This window comes from Aulostomus chinensis, chromosome 21, assembly GCF_037954235.1.
Source record: "Aulostomus chinensis isolate RoL2024-O1b breed Wild chromosome 21, RoL_Achi_v1.0, whole genome shotgun sequence".
NCBI lineage: Eukaryota > Metazoa > Chordata > Actinopteri > Syngnathiformes > Aulostomidae > Aulostomus > Aulostomus chinensis.
In genome coordinates, this window is record NC_141340.1 from 19055042 (window position 1) to 19076871 (window position 21830).

General features: G+C 40.1%; 3 protein-coding genes across 3 annotated transcripts in view; 2 read left to right on the forward strand and 1 right to left on the reverse strand.

Moving 5' to 3' along the window:
- The window catches only part of LOC147241938 (uncharacterized), a 179576-nt gene that overhangs the window by 23615 nt on the left and 134131 nt on the right, over positions 1-21830 (forward strand). The gene's annotated exons all lie outside the window — the stretch shown is intronic.
- On the reverse strand, positions 1780-5756 carry LOC147241940 (transcription factor 7-like). Its single transcript, XM_086191573.1, has 8 exons — positions 5660-5756; positions 3679-4053; positions 3511-3576; positions 3322-3350; positions 3011-3161; positions 2791-2898; positions 2622-2673; positions 1780-2204 (listed from the first exon to the last, which is right to left on the reverse strand). The coding sequence occupies exons 2-8, from the start codon at positions 4021-4023 to the stop codon at positions 2200-2202; spliced, it is 756 nt and encodes a 251-aa protein (XP_086047699.1). The 5' UTR covers positions 4024-4053; positions 5660-5756; the 3' UTR covers positions 1780-2199.
- LOC147241941 (transcription factor 7-like) lies at positions 17359-21615 on the forward strand. Its single transcript, XM_086191572.1, has 8 exons — positions 17359-17582; positions 19258-19632; positions 19735-19800; positions 19936-19964; positions 20125-20275; positions 20410-20517; positions 20635-20686; positions 21105-21615. The coding sequence occupies exons 2-8, from the start codon at positions 19288-19290 to the stop codon at positions 21107-21109; spliced, it is 756 nt and encodes a 251-aa protein (XP_086047698.1). The 5' UTR covers positions 17359-17582; positions 19258-19287; the 3' UTR covers positions 21110-21615.

Below are 21830 nucleotides of genomic sequence, written 5' to 3' on the forward strand. Positions count from 1 at the left end.
CTGTAATACTACATCGCAGGTGTAGAGGTATGCCTTCAGGATGTGTCCCTGTCATGAGTGTTTTTGACCTTTGACCACCGTATTTATTTTTTTAAGTTCATCTTTGAGTCCCAGTGGATGTTTGTTCCATATTTGACACAAAAAAAAAATCATCAAGTGACGGTGACCTTTGACCTCTGATAGCGTTTCGGTTCCTCCTTGAGTCCCAATGGACATTAGAGCTAAATTTAAAACAAAAAAAAAATACAAGCACCAAGGTGTTTATACAATAAAATATGACATTCAAAAGAATCAGACATAAAGTCCACACATGTGAGTTGACTTTCACTTTGGACCACCTCATCCTTGTGTCCCAGTGGAACTTTGGCATTCCACAGATGCATGAACAAGGACGTGTCGCTCTTTTACAACCTTTACAGTAAAACACCTTATCAATTCTGAGCCCTCCCTCCTCACAAAACACCCTAATATTTGTGTATGCAGCTGATTGATTTGAACTCTGTGTTTTGAGCATTCATGAAAAAAAAATATAAAATGCTGCAGGGAAAAATTTATGACTTCTGTTGGGGTTCAACCACAATGTTCATGCAGGGGGAACAAAACAATTTACCACCACTTTCATGTAGAGAGCTCGGCCCTGAGCGGTGCTGTTCATAGGCAAATGCGACATATTTCCTTCTTACACAAGTTAGCGCGTTCGCCAGTAGAAACAGGAAGTGTAAATAACGACATCACAAGTGATTGGATGAAATCGCTTGGCGTGCAGAATTCGCGGGGATTGCCTGAATTTGCATTAAATGTTGGGCTTGTTGTGAGCCACAAGTATACCATCATTTCCTGCAACTTTGAGATGATGGATGCAAACTCTAGTGCTGGATATTTCATCAGGTCTTTTCTCACAATCACATGTAGCATCAGAGAATGGGATTCACCAGTATTGCTACTGGTGAATGTGGTGCCTTGCGAGTTTTATTGCTGGACCTACTGGTTGAGATATAAAAATTGTTAGTTATAAAAGTTATAAAGTTTTAACCTGATCAAATTTGTAGATATTGGTAAGTGTGGAAAACCTCAGCCGATGTTGTGGGAGTCAGTAACAGTCGGTACAATGATGAAGGGGAAGCTGCACCCTTTCACGTCAATGCCAAACAGCCAGCAGGACACTGTAGGGAATCGAACCCCATCCCAGTAAACCAGGAGCACCATGACCAGTGTCTGTTTTTGCTTTTTGACACGACATGGAAGGGAAAGCAAAACCTGCAGTAGCAACAGCACATGAGTGGTAGTGTGTTCTATTATGAAGGAGGTGGAAGAAATCAACGAGGGTCATCTTAGAATTGGCCTTGTATGTTTGGGTTTTTTGAAAGCTGCATGTTTGATTGAAATGCTGTTGGACTGCAGGAAACGAAACCTCAACAATACAAAAAAATGAGGAAATAAAATGTATTCATCCAATCATCAACAATTTTTATTTATATATATATATATAAAAATTGTTAATAATTAGATGAATACATTTTATTTATATTATATTATATATATATACATATACATATATAAATAAAAATATAAATTGAATAAAAATATAAATTGTTAATAATTAGATGAATATATTTTATTTATATTATATTATATTTATATTATATAAATATATATACATATACATACTAAAATTATTTTTTTACTTTTTCTTCCAAATTAGTCATACATAATATTTTACAGTTTTAATACAGTGACATCACATTACTTGACTATGCAGAAATAAGAGTGACATGGGCCAGAAATGTTTACATCATCAAGGCGCATGTACAACAAAAGAAGTGAGGAAAAAGAGAGGTACATACGTGCTGCGGCGGTGGAGCTGGCTCCTTTGGCGGCGTCTGTTGAATCAAACTGGAACGGCGTTGCTGAGAACATTCACCCAAGTGTTATACTTCAATACATCTTTAAGGCACCAAGAAAATATTTTCGTAAACTATTTTTTTTTTGAATTCTTGTTAACTTGAGTCAAATGTTTCCAAACTTATTTTTTGTTGGCTGAGTTGCCATCTATAGGTGACTGATTCAACATGACTCCATTCCTGCATCGACAGAAACAGACGGCTGCTACCTGCATGAGATAATAGTGTTTGTGTGTGTGTGTTTGTGGCATGTGCTGCCTTGACGTAAGGAGAGCGCAGCGTCATCTGTGGTACAGCTTCAGTCTGAGGACACAAACACACAAAGACCGTGTATGACAAAAGCATTTATGAAGGCATTAAAAATTGAGAGCACGATAAGAAGGCATCAAGTCAACATTAATAACTGACTGTAAAATGAAGGTTCGACTCACCAACCACATATTTTTAACCCCCGTTAACCGAAAATATGCCAAATATGATCCCAGTCTGTTTCTAAATAAGACTTTTTTTTCAAACAGTACAAAAGAAGAACCTTTGATCTCTTTGCTGAATTTCTTTCCAAATGCAACACATTGACCACCACATTTACAGGTACTTACTCTCATTCTTGAACTACATGAAGTGTGAATACTTGAGTCAAGTATTAGATGCAGGAGTATTTCTGCTCCTGAGTCTCTTCACACTTCACATGAAAACATGTTTGGGAACATCGGTTCTTACCTATAACAATGATTTCGGTGACCCTGTCCATCCTCTTCCGTCTCTTTCGTCCCTACACAAAAACAAGCATGTAAGAAGTTCCATCTGATATCTGCTGAATTTTTACCAGCTTGGTAACGCCATGGAAATGTGTGTGTGGGTGCGATGGAAGGGAGCAGGTTGAACGTACGTAGTTGACACCGCAGGACCACTCAGGGTGCTGCTGGGTGTGGCGCTCTTTCTCCTCTTTGGCCTTTTTATAATACTTGGCCTGCTCCTCCTTTGTCAGTGCTTTCCACTGTTGGAACACGACAAAACACACACACACACACACACAGTAACAGAATGAACACACACATGCCAACTACCAAAGAGTGCTAAAGCTTGTGGAAGAGTACAAGCACACTTACTCTCTGTCCCAGGACCTTGTTGACTGCAGCGTTGTTCCTGCTCTTGAGTTCTGCCTTCATCTTCTCTCTCTGTTCCATGAGGAACAACATGAAGGCATTTTTGGGTTTTTTAACATAGGGCAGGTCCAGCTGCTTCTTAGCCTTCCTCTTTCTATAGAAATACAGAATCAAGCTGTTCATTTGAGAATTAAATATTTGTTTTTCTTCAAACAAATGTCATCAAGGCAGAATACAAGACAACACTGCTAAACTGGTTCTTGTTTCCTGAGTATTACTGAAGTACTTTTTGTCAAATCTGAGTCTGAACTTACTTGGTTTTAGGAGCGCTGGCAGCTTTGGTCTGAGGACACAAACACACAAAGATGCTACATGAGCAAAACATAAAAGACGCTATCACAATAAACATGGAACATGAGAAAAAGCGTAAAAAGAACATCAATAATTATGGTGTGTGTGTGTGTGTGTGTGTGAGTGTGTCTGTGTCTGTGTGTGTGTCTTACCAGATGTGAAGAATCTGCCTGGTTGCCTTCACCCAGGGAGTTGGTGGGCCACTGATAGGGCAGGAACTGTGGGAGAGGGGGAGGGGGAATTTAGCCCGGCTACACACACACAAACAATGCACCATGTTATAATTTCAATTCATCTTCCGTCACAGTCAACACACTTACCTGAACTTGGCCGCTGAGGGGATGTGGCAGCATAACATATGGATACATTGGTGGTCCATACATGAAGGGTGGAGCCATCACTGGACCGGGGAACTGGTAGTTTTGGTAAAGTAGGTTGTTGCCATAGTAACAACCAGAACCACCATTGGTTTGATTCCCATCGACTGGACCTTCTGCTGGCTGAGGGTTGGTGTCAACACCCACTGGAGCAGGTTCGGGAGGTCCAGGGGGGGATGCAGGTGGAGGATCCGGGGCATACCCAATGATGTACCTGAGAGTGGATTCGATGTCCTCCCACTCAAGTCCACCAAATAATCCTGCTGAGTCAGCACTGCTGTTGTCCATGTTGGTACGATCAAAGATGTTTGAGGGTTCCTGTCAAACGCATTCACAGGAAGATGGTTTGATTAATGGGAAACATCATAATATAACTCTAAACTATAAGAAAATATTAACTATTTCACTTTTCTACATTTAAAGGACATCTTTGTGTTTGAGCTTTAAAAAAACCAAATTACTGAAGGAACTGCAACCATAAGATTCAAATCACAACAAGGCTTCTTCTGTAACAGCAATTAAAAACTATTCCAACCACAACGTGTGTGTGTGTGTGTATATATATATATATATATACACACATATATATATACACATATATATATATATATATATATATTAATGTACACGTATATACTAGGAGGGCAACGAAATAGTCAACAAACAAAACAATTCTAAATAAGAGACAGGGCTCACGAAACAAAATAAAGATTAAAGAAAATCAAAAATCAGAAATGCAAAAATCAGATATTCTTTATTTTCTTCCTCAATATGCAGACATACAAGTTCTTGCTGTGTCAGTACAAAATTTAATGCTTCCTTTGTTGTTGTAAACACTGACGACAACTACCTTCTTAAACGAAAAGGAAAACTAATATTCAATAACCCTCAGGGCTGCAGCCTCGTCTAGATCTGGAATGTCTGACCTCAGTGAGCTGGAATATTTAGCCTTCAACAGGTGCTTCTTATCCTTCTATCATGCTAGCAGCGCTCGCCGCAGTCTACGGTGTTGTGGACCCCCATTGTTTGCACACGGCTTTTGTTTAATCCACCATCGTCTCTCCGTTGCCTTGTCTTTAACATGGGAAGCCAAAACAAGTCCACACAACCGGTTTGTTTGACGAAAGAGCGTCCGCTACTTGTTCGACCTCGTCTCCCTCCATTTTGTAAATAATGGTTTCGCTGTTTCTTCTTCTTCTTGTCATTTGTGTGTTCAGTAGGTGAGAGGGTCCAAATCATCAGGGGTGGTGGCGCGGCGCAGCTTCGCATTGTTGTTTTTTTAATGTTTTACACGGATTTTTATTTCGTTCGTCTTTGAATTTTATTTCTTCATTTTTATATATTTATATATATATATATATATATATATATATATATATATATATATATATTTATATTTATATATATATATACACACACACACAGTGTCCACCCGTGTATGTAAGTCACAATTTAAATCATGTATGTAGGCTAATTTATGTACCATTCATATGGAAATGACGCCTATAATTGCTTGGAGTGTACAGTTAAACTACTCAGCACATGCTTTTAGGGCAAATTTCCATTCATTCACATCAGAAAAGATTGCAAATTAGTTGTCAAATTCACATTTTCGTACAATTGTCTTATTGTTTTCTGCTTTCTCCCATTCCTGCCGCTTTATATTTATAATTTATTACATCCCTTAACTGAGTTAGAACAAAAACATCATTAATTGATCAAATGTGATCCATTGTTATAAATTCAACTTCCCAACTTGTGGCTGACGACAATCGAATAGTAGTTCGTTGTAATTCACAAATACTTGAGTAAATACTTTTTACAGACTGAGACGCCTTTCTTCTAGCTAAATATTTATTTGAATTTACAGCATATCATTAAAGAAAAGTCCTACTGAGTGTTAATATTTGATTTCAGGACTTACCAACAGTGTTTGTCCTCCTAGCCGGGTGTCGGGATGTAGTTTCAGGAGGTTTCTCTCTGTTGGGACGCTCAGTGGGTAACCTGTGCTTCTCAGATGAACCGAGAGCCACGTGATTTAACGGTTGGAAGATTTTAGACATATATACATTTCGATCACCGACGTATCTTGACGTCATTTACTGTAATTAAAAAATGCGCGTAGCAACCGTGACGTCACACATTGGGTTACTTCCTCCCTTCTTGTTTCATTGATTGCTGGCTATCGTTAAACCTACAGACGCTTCACTGCCACCTACTGGACTGGAATGTGAACGAGTAAATTGGCGGGAAGAAAACAACAGAGAGTATTTGGCCTAAAAATCCACCGTTCATCGTCGTCTTCCGCTTATTCCTCACTAGTAAGGGTCGCGGGGGGGGGGGGGCTGGAGCCTATCCCAGCATCTACGGGCGAGAGGCAGGGTTCACCCTGGAGAGGTCGCCAGTCCATCGCAGGGCCAACATACAGAGACGAAAAACCATTCACATTCACACCTACGGTCAATTTAGAGTATCAATCAGCCTCGTCCCCAAATTGATGTCTTTGGACTGTGGGAGGAAGCTGGAGTACCAGAGACAACCCACACAGGAACAGGGAGAACATGGAGACTCCACACAGAAAGATCCTGTGCTGGAGCTGGGACTCCAACCCGGAACCTTCTTGCTGTGAGGCCACAGTGCTGACCACTGCACCACCGTGCAGCCCGGCCTAAAAATCAATTTAAATAAATCGCTGATATTAGCACTGAAGGCATGCAACATCTAAGAAATAAATGGTATTCCTGTGAAGGATACACTCACATATTTGGGTGTTATCATTAATACAAACGTAAAACCCCGTAACACCTCAAATTTTGACCCAATAGTTGAATCTAGGAATGTTTTGCAGCTCCTTTTTGGTTCTAGACCTGAAATTTATGTGACAGCTCCAGGATGCGATATTTTTTGGGGAAACATTGATGTTACCAAAAAAATTGTTCAAACAAATTTATTATATAAATGAATCTGTTCCTTCTGCAAAAATTTATTGGAATTTTCTTTACAGAGATGCAGATTAGAAGTGTGGCTGATCGGGGATACATTTTGTTGAAAGTATCTTTCAAAACTACACGTAGAATGTGTCCAGCTAAAAAAACATTAGAGAGATTTAAAATTGAAACTAATACCCTTGTCATTTCTGTGGCTGGTGTGAAGAATCCATCAAACATTTATTTTATCACTGCTTGTATCGTCGAATATTCAGGGCCAGCACGGAGAATTTTATTAAAAGGAAAACAGGACAGTCTTAACATCTGCAAGAAAAGGACATTTTTCTTTATTTTGAAGACAACCAAGTCAAAAAGGACTTCACTTGATTCCTACAACTTGTTTTAATTTTGGGTAAATTTCATTTTCATAAGAGGAAATGGTCCGACCGCAAACCACACTTGACAGTTTTTTTTAAAGGAACTTTATCAGCACAGCAATCAATGGACTTAGAAACCCAAAAGCCTCAAAAAGAACTTTATTTTGGAAAAGGTTTTTTTTATGTGTTTGATATTTTTCATCTCTCTTTTTTTTCTGATTATTTGTCTTAAGTTACGATCTCTTCGTTTTACGTTCCTACGTTGTTGCACCCCTGGCTAAACAGCTTTGTTTGGTATGTTTGCGTTCATTCGTTAAAAGAAAAAAGAAAACAACAGGAAGTAAGACTCGTTAGACCGCGCATGCACAATGCCGATTGATTGCTTCTCTAATTATGGGGGCAAATTTGCTGTCAGGGGGCGTTCATTTTCGACATGGGAAAGGCGAGAGGACATTTCTTTTCACACAACCTTTTTTTTTGTGGTCAGTCTTCTCATAATGAGCATGAGTGTTTGCTGTACAATGTGTGTTTCTATTTTTGACATGCTTGTGGAAGGAAGGACAGACTTTGATCCACCTTATTCATCAAACTTTACTGCTGCCAAAAAGGTATGACTTTTAAAGCCGATTTTTACTTTAAACATCTTGTAATAAGATAGAATGCAATATACATGTACAAGTATCATCAAAATGAACTGCCAACATTTTAAATTAAGTCTCTATTATCAACAGCCAAGAATTACCACAAAAAAAAAAATCCAGTCTGTAATGAAAGGCCTCCATTGGTTCAGCTCAAAACTAGCGTTGCAGGCAGGTTTGGTGAACGGAACCTATTTTAAACCTAGAATGTTCCTTGTTCAAGAACCTACACCGCACCAGTTGGGTGGGAAAATGGCAAAAATACAGCTGAGTCTTTTACTTGTGTTCATCCACCTTCACGCGGTAATCTATAAGAAAACCTGTCCTGGACTAATGGAGATCATCAGACAAAAAAAACCCAAGATGGAGATGGACAATGTTGAGTTTATAAATAATCCAGAAAAAAATAAGTCACTGGAACGGGCTTCTAAGCCAGTGAAACACAATTTAATTAATAACAACCTCTGAATCTGCTCCAGATAGGCTGAAACGTGAATGTCGGGGAGAAAAATAGACAGGCAGAGAGAGAGAGAGAGAGAGAAAGAAACAGAGAGAAAAGGGCCAGGCTGCTCGCGGCCACACCAGAGACCAAAGGCATGCACAGATGGAGACTCTCACACTTGCTGGCAGTTTGGAGAGTCAGACTGCATCTCCATGCAGCTGTTGGCACTTTTGACAGCTTCCACTGTGTGTTCATGACCAGAGTCCAAAAAAGCCCCCAAGTCCCAGAACTTCAGCATTCACTGTTGTCAAGAGGGCACACTTATACCACAAAAAAAGACAGAAGAAAATACCCCCCCCCCCAAAAAAGAAGAAAAAAAAGTCCTCCACACACTCATTAAATAAAGATTGTTGAACTCTGAGAAGCGCCGTTGCAGGTCCTCTCTGCACTCTAGAAAAAGAACATGGAGTGTTCTTCACCGGCTGACTTACTGACCCCATTGTCAACACATGCATGCAAAATAGAAGACATACTTGTTTAACAAGTCCACGCGTTTTACTTTGAAGTATGCCTCCATCTTTCAATTATGCATAATTTGAAATATTTGTGCGGAGTGAAATGTGAAGCTAATTCTGCTGGCCTTCTTGGGGAAGAAAAAAAAAGTTGCAAGCATTTTTGGCAAAAGTTGAATATCTTTTCTAAACACCAAAAACATGTAGTTCCTTGTATATAACCATGGGCTCTGCAGCCGTCCAGGCCCTGCCTGACACAAATGGCCGCTAGCTTCTTCTGCTGCATGCCAGCGGTCCTTTTCTGGCCCGGGTGACCTATTTTTTTGTCAAATGACCCAATACAACAGCCAGAGTTGTCACTGTGTTATAAGACAATTGCAATTCAAGAAGTTTCTCATTTTTTTTATTACTCTTATGAATGCATCCGAAACTGTTGTTAGTGTGAGCCCAAGCTGTTTCTTTTCCTGCTTGATCTGGAGGATGTCATGCCTTCTGCTCCATTTGAATCTGACTCCCTTTAGTTCCAGAGAGACTTCAGCGATGTAAAGCTCTCTGAATAAGAGCCAAACCTGCTTTATCTGACTCACCTCCCGGCTGCTATTTTGCCACATCCTCGTGATTTACCTGGTGGGAAATGTCACAAAGAAGGCTTTGGTAGACACCTTTACACCCCCCCCCCCCCGCTTTCTCTAACCCTGCCTGTCTTCCTTCCTTCCTTCTTTTATCCACCTCCCCTTCCTTTCTTCCTTTCTGTTGCTGGATCTGGTTCTGAGTCCGGCTGCAGTGTTTTGAGACAGTTTGCTGGGATCTTGTGTGAGACATGAAAAGAAAGCGCAAAGCATTAATCTAACCGAGCTAAAATGAATGCATGCATCACTGCTTCCAAGTGTTTCCTCAGCTGGAAGGAGGCATGGTTGCTTAGGTGGTATTTTTCAGTGAACAATTGGAAGTTATGATGTGCCTTGGATTTATTTCAATGATTTGAAAACACTGAAGCTCCCATTTTTCACAAAGATGCTATTGACCAGTAGAGTAGAGGGCTTTTTAAGCTTCGGAGTTATCAGTCATTAAGGATGTTGGACAATGGAGTTGATATGTTGGCTACTGTGTTGTTACTGGGTAATTAACCTCTTGACACTCTGATTCCTGCCAGCTCTCAAAAATGGTAAATCAATACTTCACCCAGAAAAAAGAGTAACTTGACTTTCAAGTGCTCCAAAATACGTAAATTTATTATGCAAAGATTTCATTTGAAGTTAACGGAAACTAATTTTCTTCAGCTTATCCAGTTAATGGTCGGGGGGGGGGGGGGCTGGAGTCTATCCCAGCAGCCTTCAGGTGAGAGGCAGGTTCACCCTGGGCAGGTCACCAGTCCATCACAGAGCCAACACATAGAGACAGACAACCATCCACACTCACAGTCACACCTACGGTCAATTTAGAGTATCAATCAGCCTCGTCCCCTCTTGATGTCTTTGGACTGTGGGAGGAAGCTGGAGTACCAGAGAGAACCCACACAGGAACAGGGAGAACATGCAGACTCCACACAGAAAGATCCTGTGATGGAGCCGGGACTGGAACCTTGAACCTTCTTGCTGTGAGGCCACAGTGCTGACCACTGCACCTCCATGCCACCCTGCCCAAAATCCTCAGTTTACAAACTCTAGCATAACTTCCCATAAAATCCACATTGTCGTTCTCTAGCCATAAACTCAACAATCCACAATTTGAGCTAAAAACAAACTCCCCTGGTTTTGCACATGGTCGGACCAAACCACAAGTCAAACATTCCTCTTGAGCTTAAACAAACGTGTCTGCAGTCTTTAGAATCAGCTGATGGGGTGCAGACTTTTAAATGCCAGCTTAAAAAAAAAAAAGACAATAATTTCAAGCTTCATAAAAGGCAAAAAATAAATGATTCTCTTTGTAAACACTGTAAACAAAACCAGTAATCTGGCAACAGAGCCTCAGGAGGGGTTGCCATTATTACAATTAGAGACCGTTAAAAACACAGTTTGAGGAGCTTCATGTGATAATGGCTGCATATATTTTTATTAACTGACTCCACAAGCACATTTTTAAACGAGCATGTTTTCTGTGTGCGCCGTTCTTCTTTTTTATTGGAGCCATTTGCATGCTGTAAGGGAATGTTCACAGGTTGGCTATATGTATAATGGAATCTTTTCATAATTAGGAAAACCGAGTTAAGTCCACTAATATGGGTAATGATACAAGATGTTAAATTTCACAGTTTGTGACTCCCCCATTCTCATCATTAGAAGAGTCTTGGTTTTAAGTTTTAATTACAGAAACTATAAAAAGTCCAAATCAGGTCATGCAGGAGGATGTTTTTTGGTGCAAAATTTGCATGAATGAATAATGTGTCCTCTGAGTCATTTATGTGAGGAGAAACACATTCAAACACACTTCACGGCGTATTAAGAAGGTTTATGGCCACTCTTCTTTCATCCATACTTTCTTTCATAACTTCTAAATGCACCAAAGAAATGTTTTACTACACCTTCACCCATCCATTTAAAATCCACTTTCTGTCCATTAACTCCCCACTCTCATTACATTCATTCTTTCCCTCTAAATCCTTCTTCCTTGTGTTTGTCTTGGTCCCCCGTGAGTGTGAAAATGTTCTCAGGGAGCTGCAATCAGGGAGTGTTCGGAATGTTGGAAACAGATTTTGTATTTTTTGTATTTTTTGTACTAAGGCTCTAAGACGCTGAGTTTCAGAAGGCTATTGTCATATGTCCATAATAAAGTAATATTATTGAAGTGGAACAATTTACAGAGCACTAATTAAAAGACTTCTTTGATCTTCTTTGATTTTCTCTGATCTTTACCGTTTATCCTCAAACGAGTTAAAACCAAAAGGAATACAGAAAACTTTGACTTTTCTGTTCGACCAAACTATGCAAATTAGGTCAGGGCTGTGATAACCTGTCCAGGGTGCACTAATGGCAGCAGCGGTGAAGAGAATGGGTGGATTTAAACATTGGCTACAGTACAAAACAGGAAAGGAAGATCTGGGCCAGTGAGGAAATGACAGGTGACAATTACACCGGAAGCCTTTGTGGTTCCCATTCCCTGGATTACATCACTTAATTAGCTCCTAGTAATGGTTAGAAATGACCATAAAAGAGAGCTCCCATTGAAGGGTTTTATTACACAGGGATGTTTTGAACAAAGGTGCTCTTCATCAGACTTGCAAAAACTAGTGAGTCTCCATCTTTGAATCGTACAGAAGAGGCTACAAAGAGACCTGGATCAAAGATTCAGCTTCATATTTTTTGCCGCAATCTGTATGGCTTAGTTTGTATGTGTACTTCTCACTGATTCAAAACAACAAGAATAATATCAAAAAACTCTGGTACCTTATTGAGACCGATCCAGCCCACCACACCAGAAACGATGGATTAATCCTGATGGATGGATTAAATGGATTAAATGGATGGGTGAAGGTGTAGTAAAACATTTCTTTGGTGCATTTAGAAGTTATGAAAGAAAGAATGGATGAAAGAAGAGTGGCCATAAACCTTCTTAATACGCCGTGAAGTGTGTTTAAATGTGTTTCTCCTCACATAAATGACTCAGAGGACACATTATTCATTCATGCAAATTTTGCACCAAAAAACATCCTCCTGCATGACCTGATTTGGACTTTTTGTAGTTTCTGTAATTAAAACTTAAAACCAAGACTCTTCTAATGATGAGAATGGGTGAGTCACAAACTGTGAAATTTAACATCTAATATCATTACCCATATTAGTGGAGTTAACTCGGTTTTCCTAATTATGAAAAGATTCCATTATACATATAGCCAACCTGTGAACATTCCCTTACAGCATGCAAATGGGTCCAATAAAAAAGAAGAACGGCGCACACAGAAAACATGCTCGTTTAAAAATGTGCTTGTGGAGTCAGTTAATAAAAATATATGCAGCCATTATCACATGAAGCTCCTCAAACTGTGTTTTTAACGGTCTCTAATTGTAATAATGGCAACCCCTCCTGAGGCTCTGTTGCCAGATTACTGGTTTTGTTTACAGAGTGTTTACAAAGAGAAGCATTTATTTTTTGCCTTTTATGAAGCTTGAAATTATTGTCTTTTTTTTTTTAAGCTGGCATTTAAAAGTCTGCACCCCATCAGCTGATTCTAAAGACTGCAGACACGTTTGTTTAAGCTCAAGAGGAATATTTGACTTGTGGTTTGGTCCGACCATGTGCAAAACCAGGGGAGTTTGTTTTTAGCTCAAATTGTGGATTGTTGAGTTTATGGCTAGAGAACGACAATGTGGATTGTATGGGAAGTTATGCTAGAGTTTGTAAACTGAGGATTTTGGGCAGGGTGGCATGGAGGTGCAGTGGTCAGCACTGTGGCCTCACAGCAAGAAGGTTCAAGGTTCCAGTCCCGGCTCCAGCACAGGATCTTTCTGTGTGGAGTCTGCATGTTCTCCCTGTTCCTGTGTGGGTTCTCTCTGGTACTCCAGCTTCCTCCCACAGTCCAAAGACATCAAGAGGGGACGAGGCTGATTGATACTCTAAATTGACTGTAGGTGTGACTGTGAGTGTGGATGGTTGTCTGTCTCTATGTGTTGGCTCTGTGATGGACTGGTGACCTGCCCAGGGTGAACCTGCCTCTCACCTGAAGGCTGCTGGGATAGACTCCAGCCCCCCCCCCCCCCGACCATTAACTGGATAAGCTGAAGAAAATTAGTTTCCGTTAACTTCAAATGAAATCTTTGCATGATAAATTTACGTATTTTGGAGCGCTTGAAAGTCAAGTTACACTTTTTTCTGGGTGAAGTATTGAATTAACATTTTTGAAAGCTGGCAGGAATCAGAGTGTCAAGAGGTTAATTACCCAGTAACAACACAGTAGCCAACATATCAACTCCATTGTCCAACATCCTCAATGACTGATAACTCCGAAGCTTAAAAAGCCCTCTACTCTACTGGTCAATAGCATCTTTGTGAAAAATGGGAGCTTCAGTGTTTTCAAATCATTGAAATAAATCCAAGGCACATCATAACTTCCAATTGTTCACTGAAAAATACCACCTAAGCAACCATGCCTCCTTCCAGCTGAGGAAACACTTGGAAGCAGTGATGCATGCATTCATTTTAGCTCGGTTAGATTAATGCTTTGCGCTTTCTTTTCATGTCTCACACAAGATCCCAGCAAACTGTCTCAAAACACTGCAGCCGGACTCAGAACCAGATCCAGCAACAGAAAGGAAGAAAGGAAGGGGAGGTGGATAAAAGAAGGAAGGAGGGAAGACAGGCAGGGTTAGAGAAAGCGGGGGGGGGGGGGGGGTGTAAAGGTGTCTACCAAAGCCTTCTTTGTGACATTTCCCACCAGGTAAATAACGAGGATGTGGCAAAATAGCAGCCGGGAGGTGAGTCAGATAAAGCAGGTTTGGCTCTTATTCAGAGAGCTTTACATCGCTGAAGTCTCTCTGGAACTAAAGGGAGTCGGATACAAATGGAGCAGAAGGCATGACATCCTCCAGATCAAGCAGGAAAAGAAACAGCTTGGGCTCACACTAACAACAGTTTCGGATGCATTCATAATAGTAATAAAAAAAATGAGAAACTTCTTGAATTGCATCTGCCTTATAACACAGTGACAACTCTGGCTGTTGTATTGGGTCATTTGACAAAAAAATAGGTCACCCGGGCCAGAAAAGGACCACTGGCATGCAGCAGAAGAAGCTAGCGGCCATTTGTGTCAAGCAGGGCCTGAACGGCTGCAGAGCCCATGGTTATATACAAGGAACTACATGTTTTTGGTGTTTAGAAAAGATATTCAACTTTTGCCAAAAATGCTTGCAACTTTTTTTTTCTTCCCCAAGAAGGCCAGCAGAATTAGCTTCACATTTCACTCCGCACAAATATTTCAAATTATGCATAATTCAAAGATGGAGGCATACTTCAAAGCAAAACGCGTGGACTTGTTAAACAAGTATGTCTTCTATTTTGCATGCATGTTTTGACAATGGGGTCAGTAAGTCAGCCGGTGAAGAACACTCCATGTTCTTTTTCTAGAGTGCAGAGAGGACCTGCAACGGCGCTTCTCAGAGTTCAACAATCTTTATTTAATGAGTGTGTGGAGGACTTTCTTTTTTCTTTTTTTGGGGGGGGGGGTATTTTCTTCTGTCTTTTTTTGTGGTATAAGTGTGCCCTCTTGACAACAGTGAATGCTGAAGTTCTGGGACTTGGGGGCTTTTTTGGACTCTGGTCATGAACACACAGTGGAAGCTGTCAAAAGTGCCAACAGCTGCATGGAGATGCAGTCTGACTCTCCAAACTGCCAGCAAGTGTGAGAGTCTCCATCTGTGCATGCCTTTGGTCTCTGGTGTGGCCGCGAGCAGCCTGGCCCTTTTCTCTCTGTTTCTTTCTCTCTCTCTCTCTCTCTCTGCCTGTCTATTTTTCTCCCCGACATTCACGTTTCAGCCTATCTGGAGCAGATTCAGAGGTTGTTATTAATTAAATTGTGTTTCACTGGCTTAGAAGCCCGTTCCAGTGACTTATCTTTTTCTGGATTATTTATAAACTCAACATTGTCCATCTCCATTTTGGGTTTTTTTGTCTGATGATCTCCATTAGGCCAGGACAGGTTTTCTTATAGATTACCGCACGAAGGTGGATGAACACAAGTAGAAGACTCAGCTGTATTTTTGCCATTTTCCCACCCAACCGGTGCGGTGTAGGTTCTTGAACAAGGAACATTCTAGGTTTAAAATAGGTTCCGTTCACCAAACCTGCCTGCATCGCTAGTTTTGAGCTGAACCAATGGAGGCCTTTCATTACAGACTGGATTTTTTTTTTGGTAATTCTTGGCTGTTGATAATAGAGACTTAATTTAAAATGTTGGCAGTTCATTTTGATGATACTTGTACATGTATATTGCATTCTATCTTATTACAAGATGTTTAAAGTAAAAATCGGCTTTAAAAGACATACCTTTTTGGCAGCAGTAAAGTTTGATGAATAAGGTGGATCAAAGTCTGTCCTTCCTTCCACAAGCATGTCAAAAACAGAAACACACATTGTACAGCAAACACTCGTGCTCATTATGAGAAGACTGACCACAAAAAAGAAAGGTTGTGTGAAAAGAAATGTCCTCTCGCCTTTCCCATGTCGAAAATGAACGCCCCCTGACAGCAAATTTGCCCCCATAATTAGAGAAGCAATCAGTCGGCATTGTGCATGCGCGGTCTAACGAGTCTTACTTCCTGTTGTTTTCTTTTTTCTTTTAACGAATGAACGCAAACATACCAAACAAAGCTGTTTAGCCAGGGGTGCAACAACGTAGGAACGTAAAACGAAGAGATCGTAACTTAAGACAAATAATCAGAAAGAAAGAGAGATGAAAAATATCAAACACATAAAAAAACCTTTTCCAAAATAAAGTTCTTTTTGAGGCTTTTGGGTTTCTAAGTCCATTGATTGCTGTGCTGATGAAGTTCCTTTAAAAAAAACTGTCAAGTGTGGTTTGCGGTCGGACCATTTCCTCTTATGAAAATGAAATTTACCCAAAATTAAAACAAGTTGTAGGAATCAAGTGAAGTCCTTTTTGACTTGGTTGTCTTCAAAATAAAGAAAAATGTCCTTTTCTTGCAGATGTTAAGACTGTCCTGTTTTCCTTTTAATAAAATTCTCCGTGCTGGCCCTGAATATTCGACGATACAAGCAGTGATAAAATAAATGTTTGATGGATTCTTCACACCAGCCACAGAAATGACAAGGGTATTAGTTTCAATTTTAAATCTCTCTAATGTTTTTTTAGCTGGATACATTCTACGTGTAGTTTTGAAAGATACTTTCAACAAAATGTATCCCCGATCAGCCACACTTCTAATCTGCATCTCTGTAAAGAAAATTCCAATATATTTTTGCAGAAGGAACAGATTCATTTATCAAAAGATTTCTAATAAATTTGTTTGAACATTTTTTTTGGTAACATCAATGTTTCCCCAAAAAAATATCGCATCCTGGAGCTGTCACATAAATTTCAGGTCTAGAACCAAAAAGGAGCTACAAAACATTCCTAGGTTCAACTATTGGGTCAAAATTTGAGGTGTTAGGGGTTTTACATTTGTATTAATGAGAACACCCAAATATGTGAGTGTATCCTTCACAGGAATACCATTTATTTCTGAGATGTTGCATTCCTTCAGTGCTAATATCAGCGATTTATTTAAATTGATTTTTAGGCCGGGCTGCACGGTGGTGCAGTGGTCAGCACTGTGGCCTCACAGCAAGAAGGTTCCGGGTTTGAGTCCCGGCTCGGGCGTGGGATCTTTCTGTGTGGAGTCTCCATGTTCTCTCTGGTACTCCGGCTTCCTCCCACAGTCCAAAGACGTCAATTTGGGGACGAGGCTGATTGATACTCTAAATTGACTGTAGGTGTGATTGTGAGTGTGAATGGTTGTTCGTCTCTGTATGTTGGCCCTGCGATGGACTGGCGACCTCTCCAGGGTGAACCCTGCCTCTCGCCCGTAGATGCTGGGATAGGCTCCAGCCCCCCCGCGACCCTTACTAGTAAGGAATAAGCGGAAGACGACGATGGACGGTGGATTTTTAGGCCAAATACTCTCTGTTGTTTTCTTCCCGCCAATTTACTCGTTCACATTCCAGTCCAGTAGGTGGCAGTGAAGCGTCTGTAGGTTTAACGATAGCCAGCAATCAATGAAACAAGAAGGGAGGAAGTAACCCAATGTGTGACGTCACGGTTGCTACGCGCATTTTTTAATTACAGTAAATGACGTCAAGATACGTCGGTGATCGAAATGTATATATGTCTAACATCTTCCAACCGTTAAATCACGTGGCTCTCGGTTCATCTGAGAAGCACAGGTTACCCACTGAGCGTCCCAACAGAGAGAAACCTCCTGAAACTACATCCCGACACCCGGCTAGGAGGACAAACACTGTTGGTAAGTCCTGAAATCAAATATTAACACTCAGTAGGACTTTTCTTTAATGATATGCTGTAAATTCAAATAAATATTTAGCTAGAAGAAAGGCGTCTCAGTCTGTAAAAAGTATTTACTCAAGTATTTGTGAATTACAACGAACTACTATTCGATTGTCGTCAGCCACAAGTTGGGAAGTTGAATTTATAACAATGGATCACATTTGATCAATTAATGATGTTTTTGTTCTAACTCAGTTAAGGGATGTAATAAATTATAAATATAAAGCGGCAGGAATGGGAGAAAGCAGAAAACAATAAGACAATTGTACGAAAATGTGAATTTGACAACTAATTTGCAATCTTTTCTGATGTGAATGAATGGAAATTTGCCCTAAAAGCATGTGCTGAGTAGTTTAACTGTACACTCCAAGCAATTATAGGCGTCATTTACATATGAATGGTACATAAATTAGCCTACATACATTATTTAAATTGTGACTTACATACACGGGTGGACACTGTGTGTGTGTGTGTGTGTGTGTGTGTGTGTGTGTATATATACAAATTAAATAAAAATGAAGAAATAAAATTCAAAGACGAACGAAATAAAAATCCGTGTAAAACATTAAAAAAACAGCAATGCGAAGCTGCGCCGCGCCCCCACCCCTGATGATTTGGACCCTCTCACCTACTGAACACACAAATGAAAAGAAGAAGAAGAAGAAGAAACAGCGAAACCATTATTTACAAAATGGAGGGAGACGAGGTCGAACAAGTAGTGGACGCTCCTTCGTCAAACAAACCGGTTGTGTGGACTTGTTTTGGCTTCCCATGTCAAAGACAAGGCAACGGAGAGACGATGGTGGATTAAACAAAAGCCGTGTGCAAACAATGGGGGTCCACAACACCGTAGACTGCGGCGAGCGCTGCTAGCATGATGGAAGGATAAGAAGCACCTGTTGAAGGCTAAATATTCCAGCTCACTGAGGTCAGACATTCCAGATCTAGACGAGGCTGCAGCCCTGAGGGTTATTGAATATTAGTTTTCCTTTTCGTTTAAGAAGGTAGTTGTCGTCAGTGTTTACAACAACAAAGCACTTTTTTAATTGAATACGTTTGTATTTGCATTGTAGTCTAAACAAGAGAAAAAATACAAACACTTTGTTTTTCAAAGTAAGGAGCATTTAATTTTGTACTGACACAGCAAGAACTTGTATGTCTGCATATTGAGGAAGAAAATAAAAAATATCTGATTTTTGCATTTCTGATTTTTGATTTTCTTTAATCTTTATTTTGTTTCGTGAGCCCTGTCTCTTATTTAGTATTGTTTCGTTTGTTGACTATTTCGTTGCCCTCCTAGTATATACGTGTACATTAATATATATATATATATATATATATATATATATATATGTGTATGTGTGAATATATATATATATATATATATATACACACACACACACACACACACGTTGTGGTTGGAATAGTTTTTAATTGCTGTTACAGAAGAAGCCTTGTTGTGATTTGAATCTTATGGTTGCAGTTCCTTCAGTAATTTGGTTTTTTTAAAGCTCAAACACAGAGATGTCCTTTAAATGTAGAAAAGTGAAATAGTTAATATTTTCTTATAGTTTAGAGTTCTATTATGATGTTTCCCATTGATCAAACCATCTTCCTGTGAATGCGTTCGACAGGAACCCTCAAACATCTTTGATCGTACCAACATGGACAACAGCAGTGCTGACTCAGCAGGATTATTTGGTGGACTTGAGTGGGAGGACATCGAATCCACTCTCAGGGACATCATTGGGTATGTCCCGGATCCTCCACCTGCATCCTCCCCTGGACCTCCCGAACCTGCTCCAGTGGGTGTTGACACCAACCCTCAGCCAGCAGAAGGTCCAGTCGATGGGAATCAAACCAATGGTGGTTCTGGTTGTTACTGTGGCAACAACCTACTTTACCAAAACTACCAGTTCCCCGGTCCAGTGATGGCTCCACCCTTCATGTATGGACCACCAATGTATCCATATGTTATGCTGCCACATCCCCTCAGCGGCCAAGTTCAGGTAAGTGTGTTGACTGTGACGGAAGATGAATTGAAATTATAACATGGTGCATTGTTTGTGTGTGTGTAGCCGGGCTAAATTCCCCCTCCCCCTCTCCCACAGTTCCTGCCCTATCAGTGGCCCACCAACTCCCTGGGTGAAGGCAACCAGGCAGATTCTTCACATCTGGTAAGACACACACACACACACACACACCATAATTATTGATGTTCTTTTTACGCTTTCTTCTCATGTTCCATGTTTATTGTGATAGCGTCTTTTATGTTTTGCTCATGTAGCATCTTTGTGTGTTTGTGTCCTCAGACCAAAGCTGCCAGCGCTCCTAAAACCAAGTAAGTTCAGACTCAGATTTGACAAAAAGTACTTCAGTAATACTCAGGAAACAAGAACCAGTTTAGCAGTGTTGTCTTGTATTCTGCCTTGATGACATTTGTTTGAAGAAAAACAAATATTTAATTCTCAAATGAACAGCTTGATTCTGTATTTCTATAGAAAGAGGAAGGCTAAGAAGCAGCTGGACCTGCCCTATGTTAAAAAACCCCAAAATGCCTTCATGTTGTTCCTCGTGGAACAGAGAGAGAAGATGAAGGCAGAACTCAAGAGCAGGAACAACGCTGCAGTCAACAAGGTCCTGGGACAGAGAGTAAGTGTGCTTGTACTCTTCCACAAGCTTTAGCACTCTTTGGTAGTTGGCATGTGTGTGTTCATTCTGTTACTGTGTGTGTGTGTGTGTGTGTGTGTGTGTGTGTGTGTGTGTGTTTTGTCGTGTTCCAACAGTGGAAAGCACTGACAAAGGAGGAGCAGGCCAAGTATTATAAAAAGGCCAAAGAGGAGAAAGAGCGCCACACCCAGCAGCACCCTGAGTGGTCCTGCGGTGTCAACTACGTACGTTCAACCTGCTCCCTTCCATCGCACCCACACACACATTTCCATGGCGTTACCAAGCTGGTAAAAATTCAGCAGATATCAGATGGAACTTCTTACATGCTTGTTTTTGTGTAGGGACGAAAGAGACGGAAGAGGATGGACAGGGTGACCGAAATCATTGTTATAGGTAAGAACCGATGTTCCCAACCATGTTTTCATGTGAAGTGTGAAGAGACTCAGGAGCAGAAATACTCCTGCATCTAATACTTGACTCAAGTATTCACACTTCATGTAGTTCAAGAATGAGAGTAAGTACCTGTAAATGTGGTGGTCAACGTGTTGCATTTGGAAAGAAATTCAGCAAAGAGATCAAAGGTTCTTCTTTTGGTCTGTTTGAAAAAAAAGTCTTATTTAGAAACAGACTGGGATCATATTTGGCATATTTTGCGGTTAACGGGGGTTAAAAATATGTGGTTGGTGAGTCGAACCTTCATTTTACAGTCAGTTATTAATGTTGACTTGATGCCTTCTTATCGTGCTCTCAGTTTTTAATGCCTTCATAAATGCTTTTGTCATACACGGTCTTTGTGTGTTTGTGTCCTCAGACTGAAGCTGTACCACAGATGACGCTGCGCTCTCCTTACGTCAAGGCAGCACATGCCACAAACACACACACACACACACACAAACACTATTATCTCATGCAGGTAGCAGCCGTCTGTTTCTGTCGATGCAGGAATGGAGTCATGTTGAATCAGTCACCTATAGATGGCAACTCAGCCAACAAAAAATAAGTTTGGAAACATTTGACTCAAGTTAACAAGAATTCCAAAAAAAATAGTTTACGAAAATATTTTCTTGGTGCCTTAAAGATGTATTGAAGTATAACACTTGGGTGAATGTTCTCAGCAACGCCGTTCCAGTTTGATTCAACAGACGCCGCCAAAGGAGCCAGCTCCACCGCCGCAGCACGTATGTACCTCTCTTTTTCCTCACTTCTTTTGTTGTACATGCGCCTTGATGATGTAAACATTTCTGGCCCATGTCACTCTTATTTCTGCATAGTCAAGTAATGTGATGTCACTGTATTAAAACTGTAAAATATTATGTATGACTAATTTGGAAGAAAAAGTAAAAAAATAATTTTAGTATGTATATGTTTGTGTATATGTATATATATTTATATAATATAAATATAATATAATATAAATAAAATATATTCATCTAATTATTAACAATTTATATTTTTATTCAATTTATATTTTTATTTATATATGTATATGTATATATATATAATATAATATAAATAAAATGTATTCATCTAATTATTA

Coding starts and splice junctions, on each gene's coding strand:
- LOC147241941 (XM_086191572.1), top strand. CDS start 19,288: ATGGACAACAGCAGTGCTGACTCAGCAGGATTATTTGGTGGACTTGAG. Junction 19,633..19,734: donor CCCTCAGCGGCCAAGTTCAG/GTAAGTGTGTTG, acceptor CCTCTCCCACAG/TTCCTGCCCTATCAGTGGCC. Junction 20,518..20,634: donor GGTCCTGCGGTGTCAACTAC/GTACGTTCAACC, acceptor GTTTTTGTGTAG/GGACGAAAGAGACGGAAGAG.
- LOC147241940 (XM_086191573.1), bottom strand. CDS start 4,023: ATGGACAACAGCAGTGCTGACTCAGCAGGATTATTTGGTGGACTTGAG. Junction 3,351..3,510: donor AGGCAGATTCTTCACATCTG/GTAAGACACACA, acceptor TTGTGTCCTCAG/ACCAAAGCTGCCAGCGCTCC. Junction 2,899..3,010: donor ACAAGGTCCTGGGACAGAGA/GTAAGTGTGCTT, acceptor GTGTTCCAACAG/TGGAAAGCACTGACAAAGGA.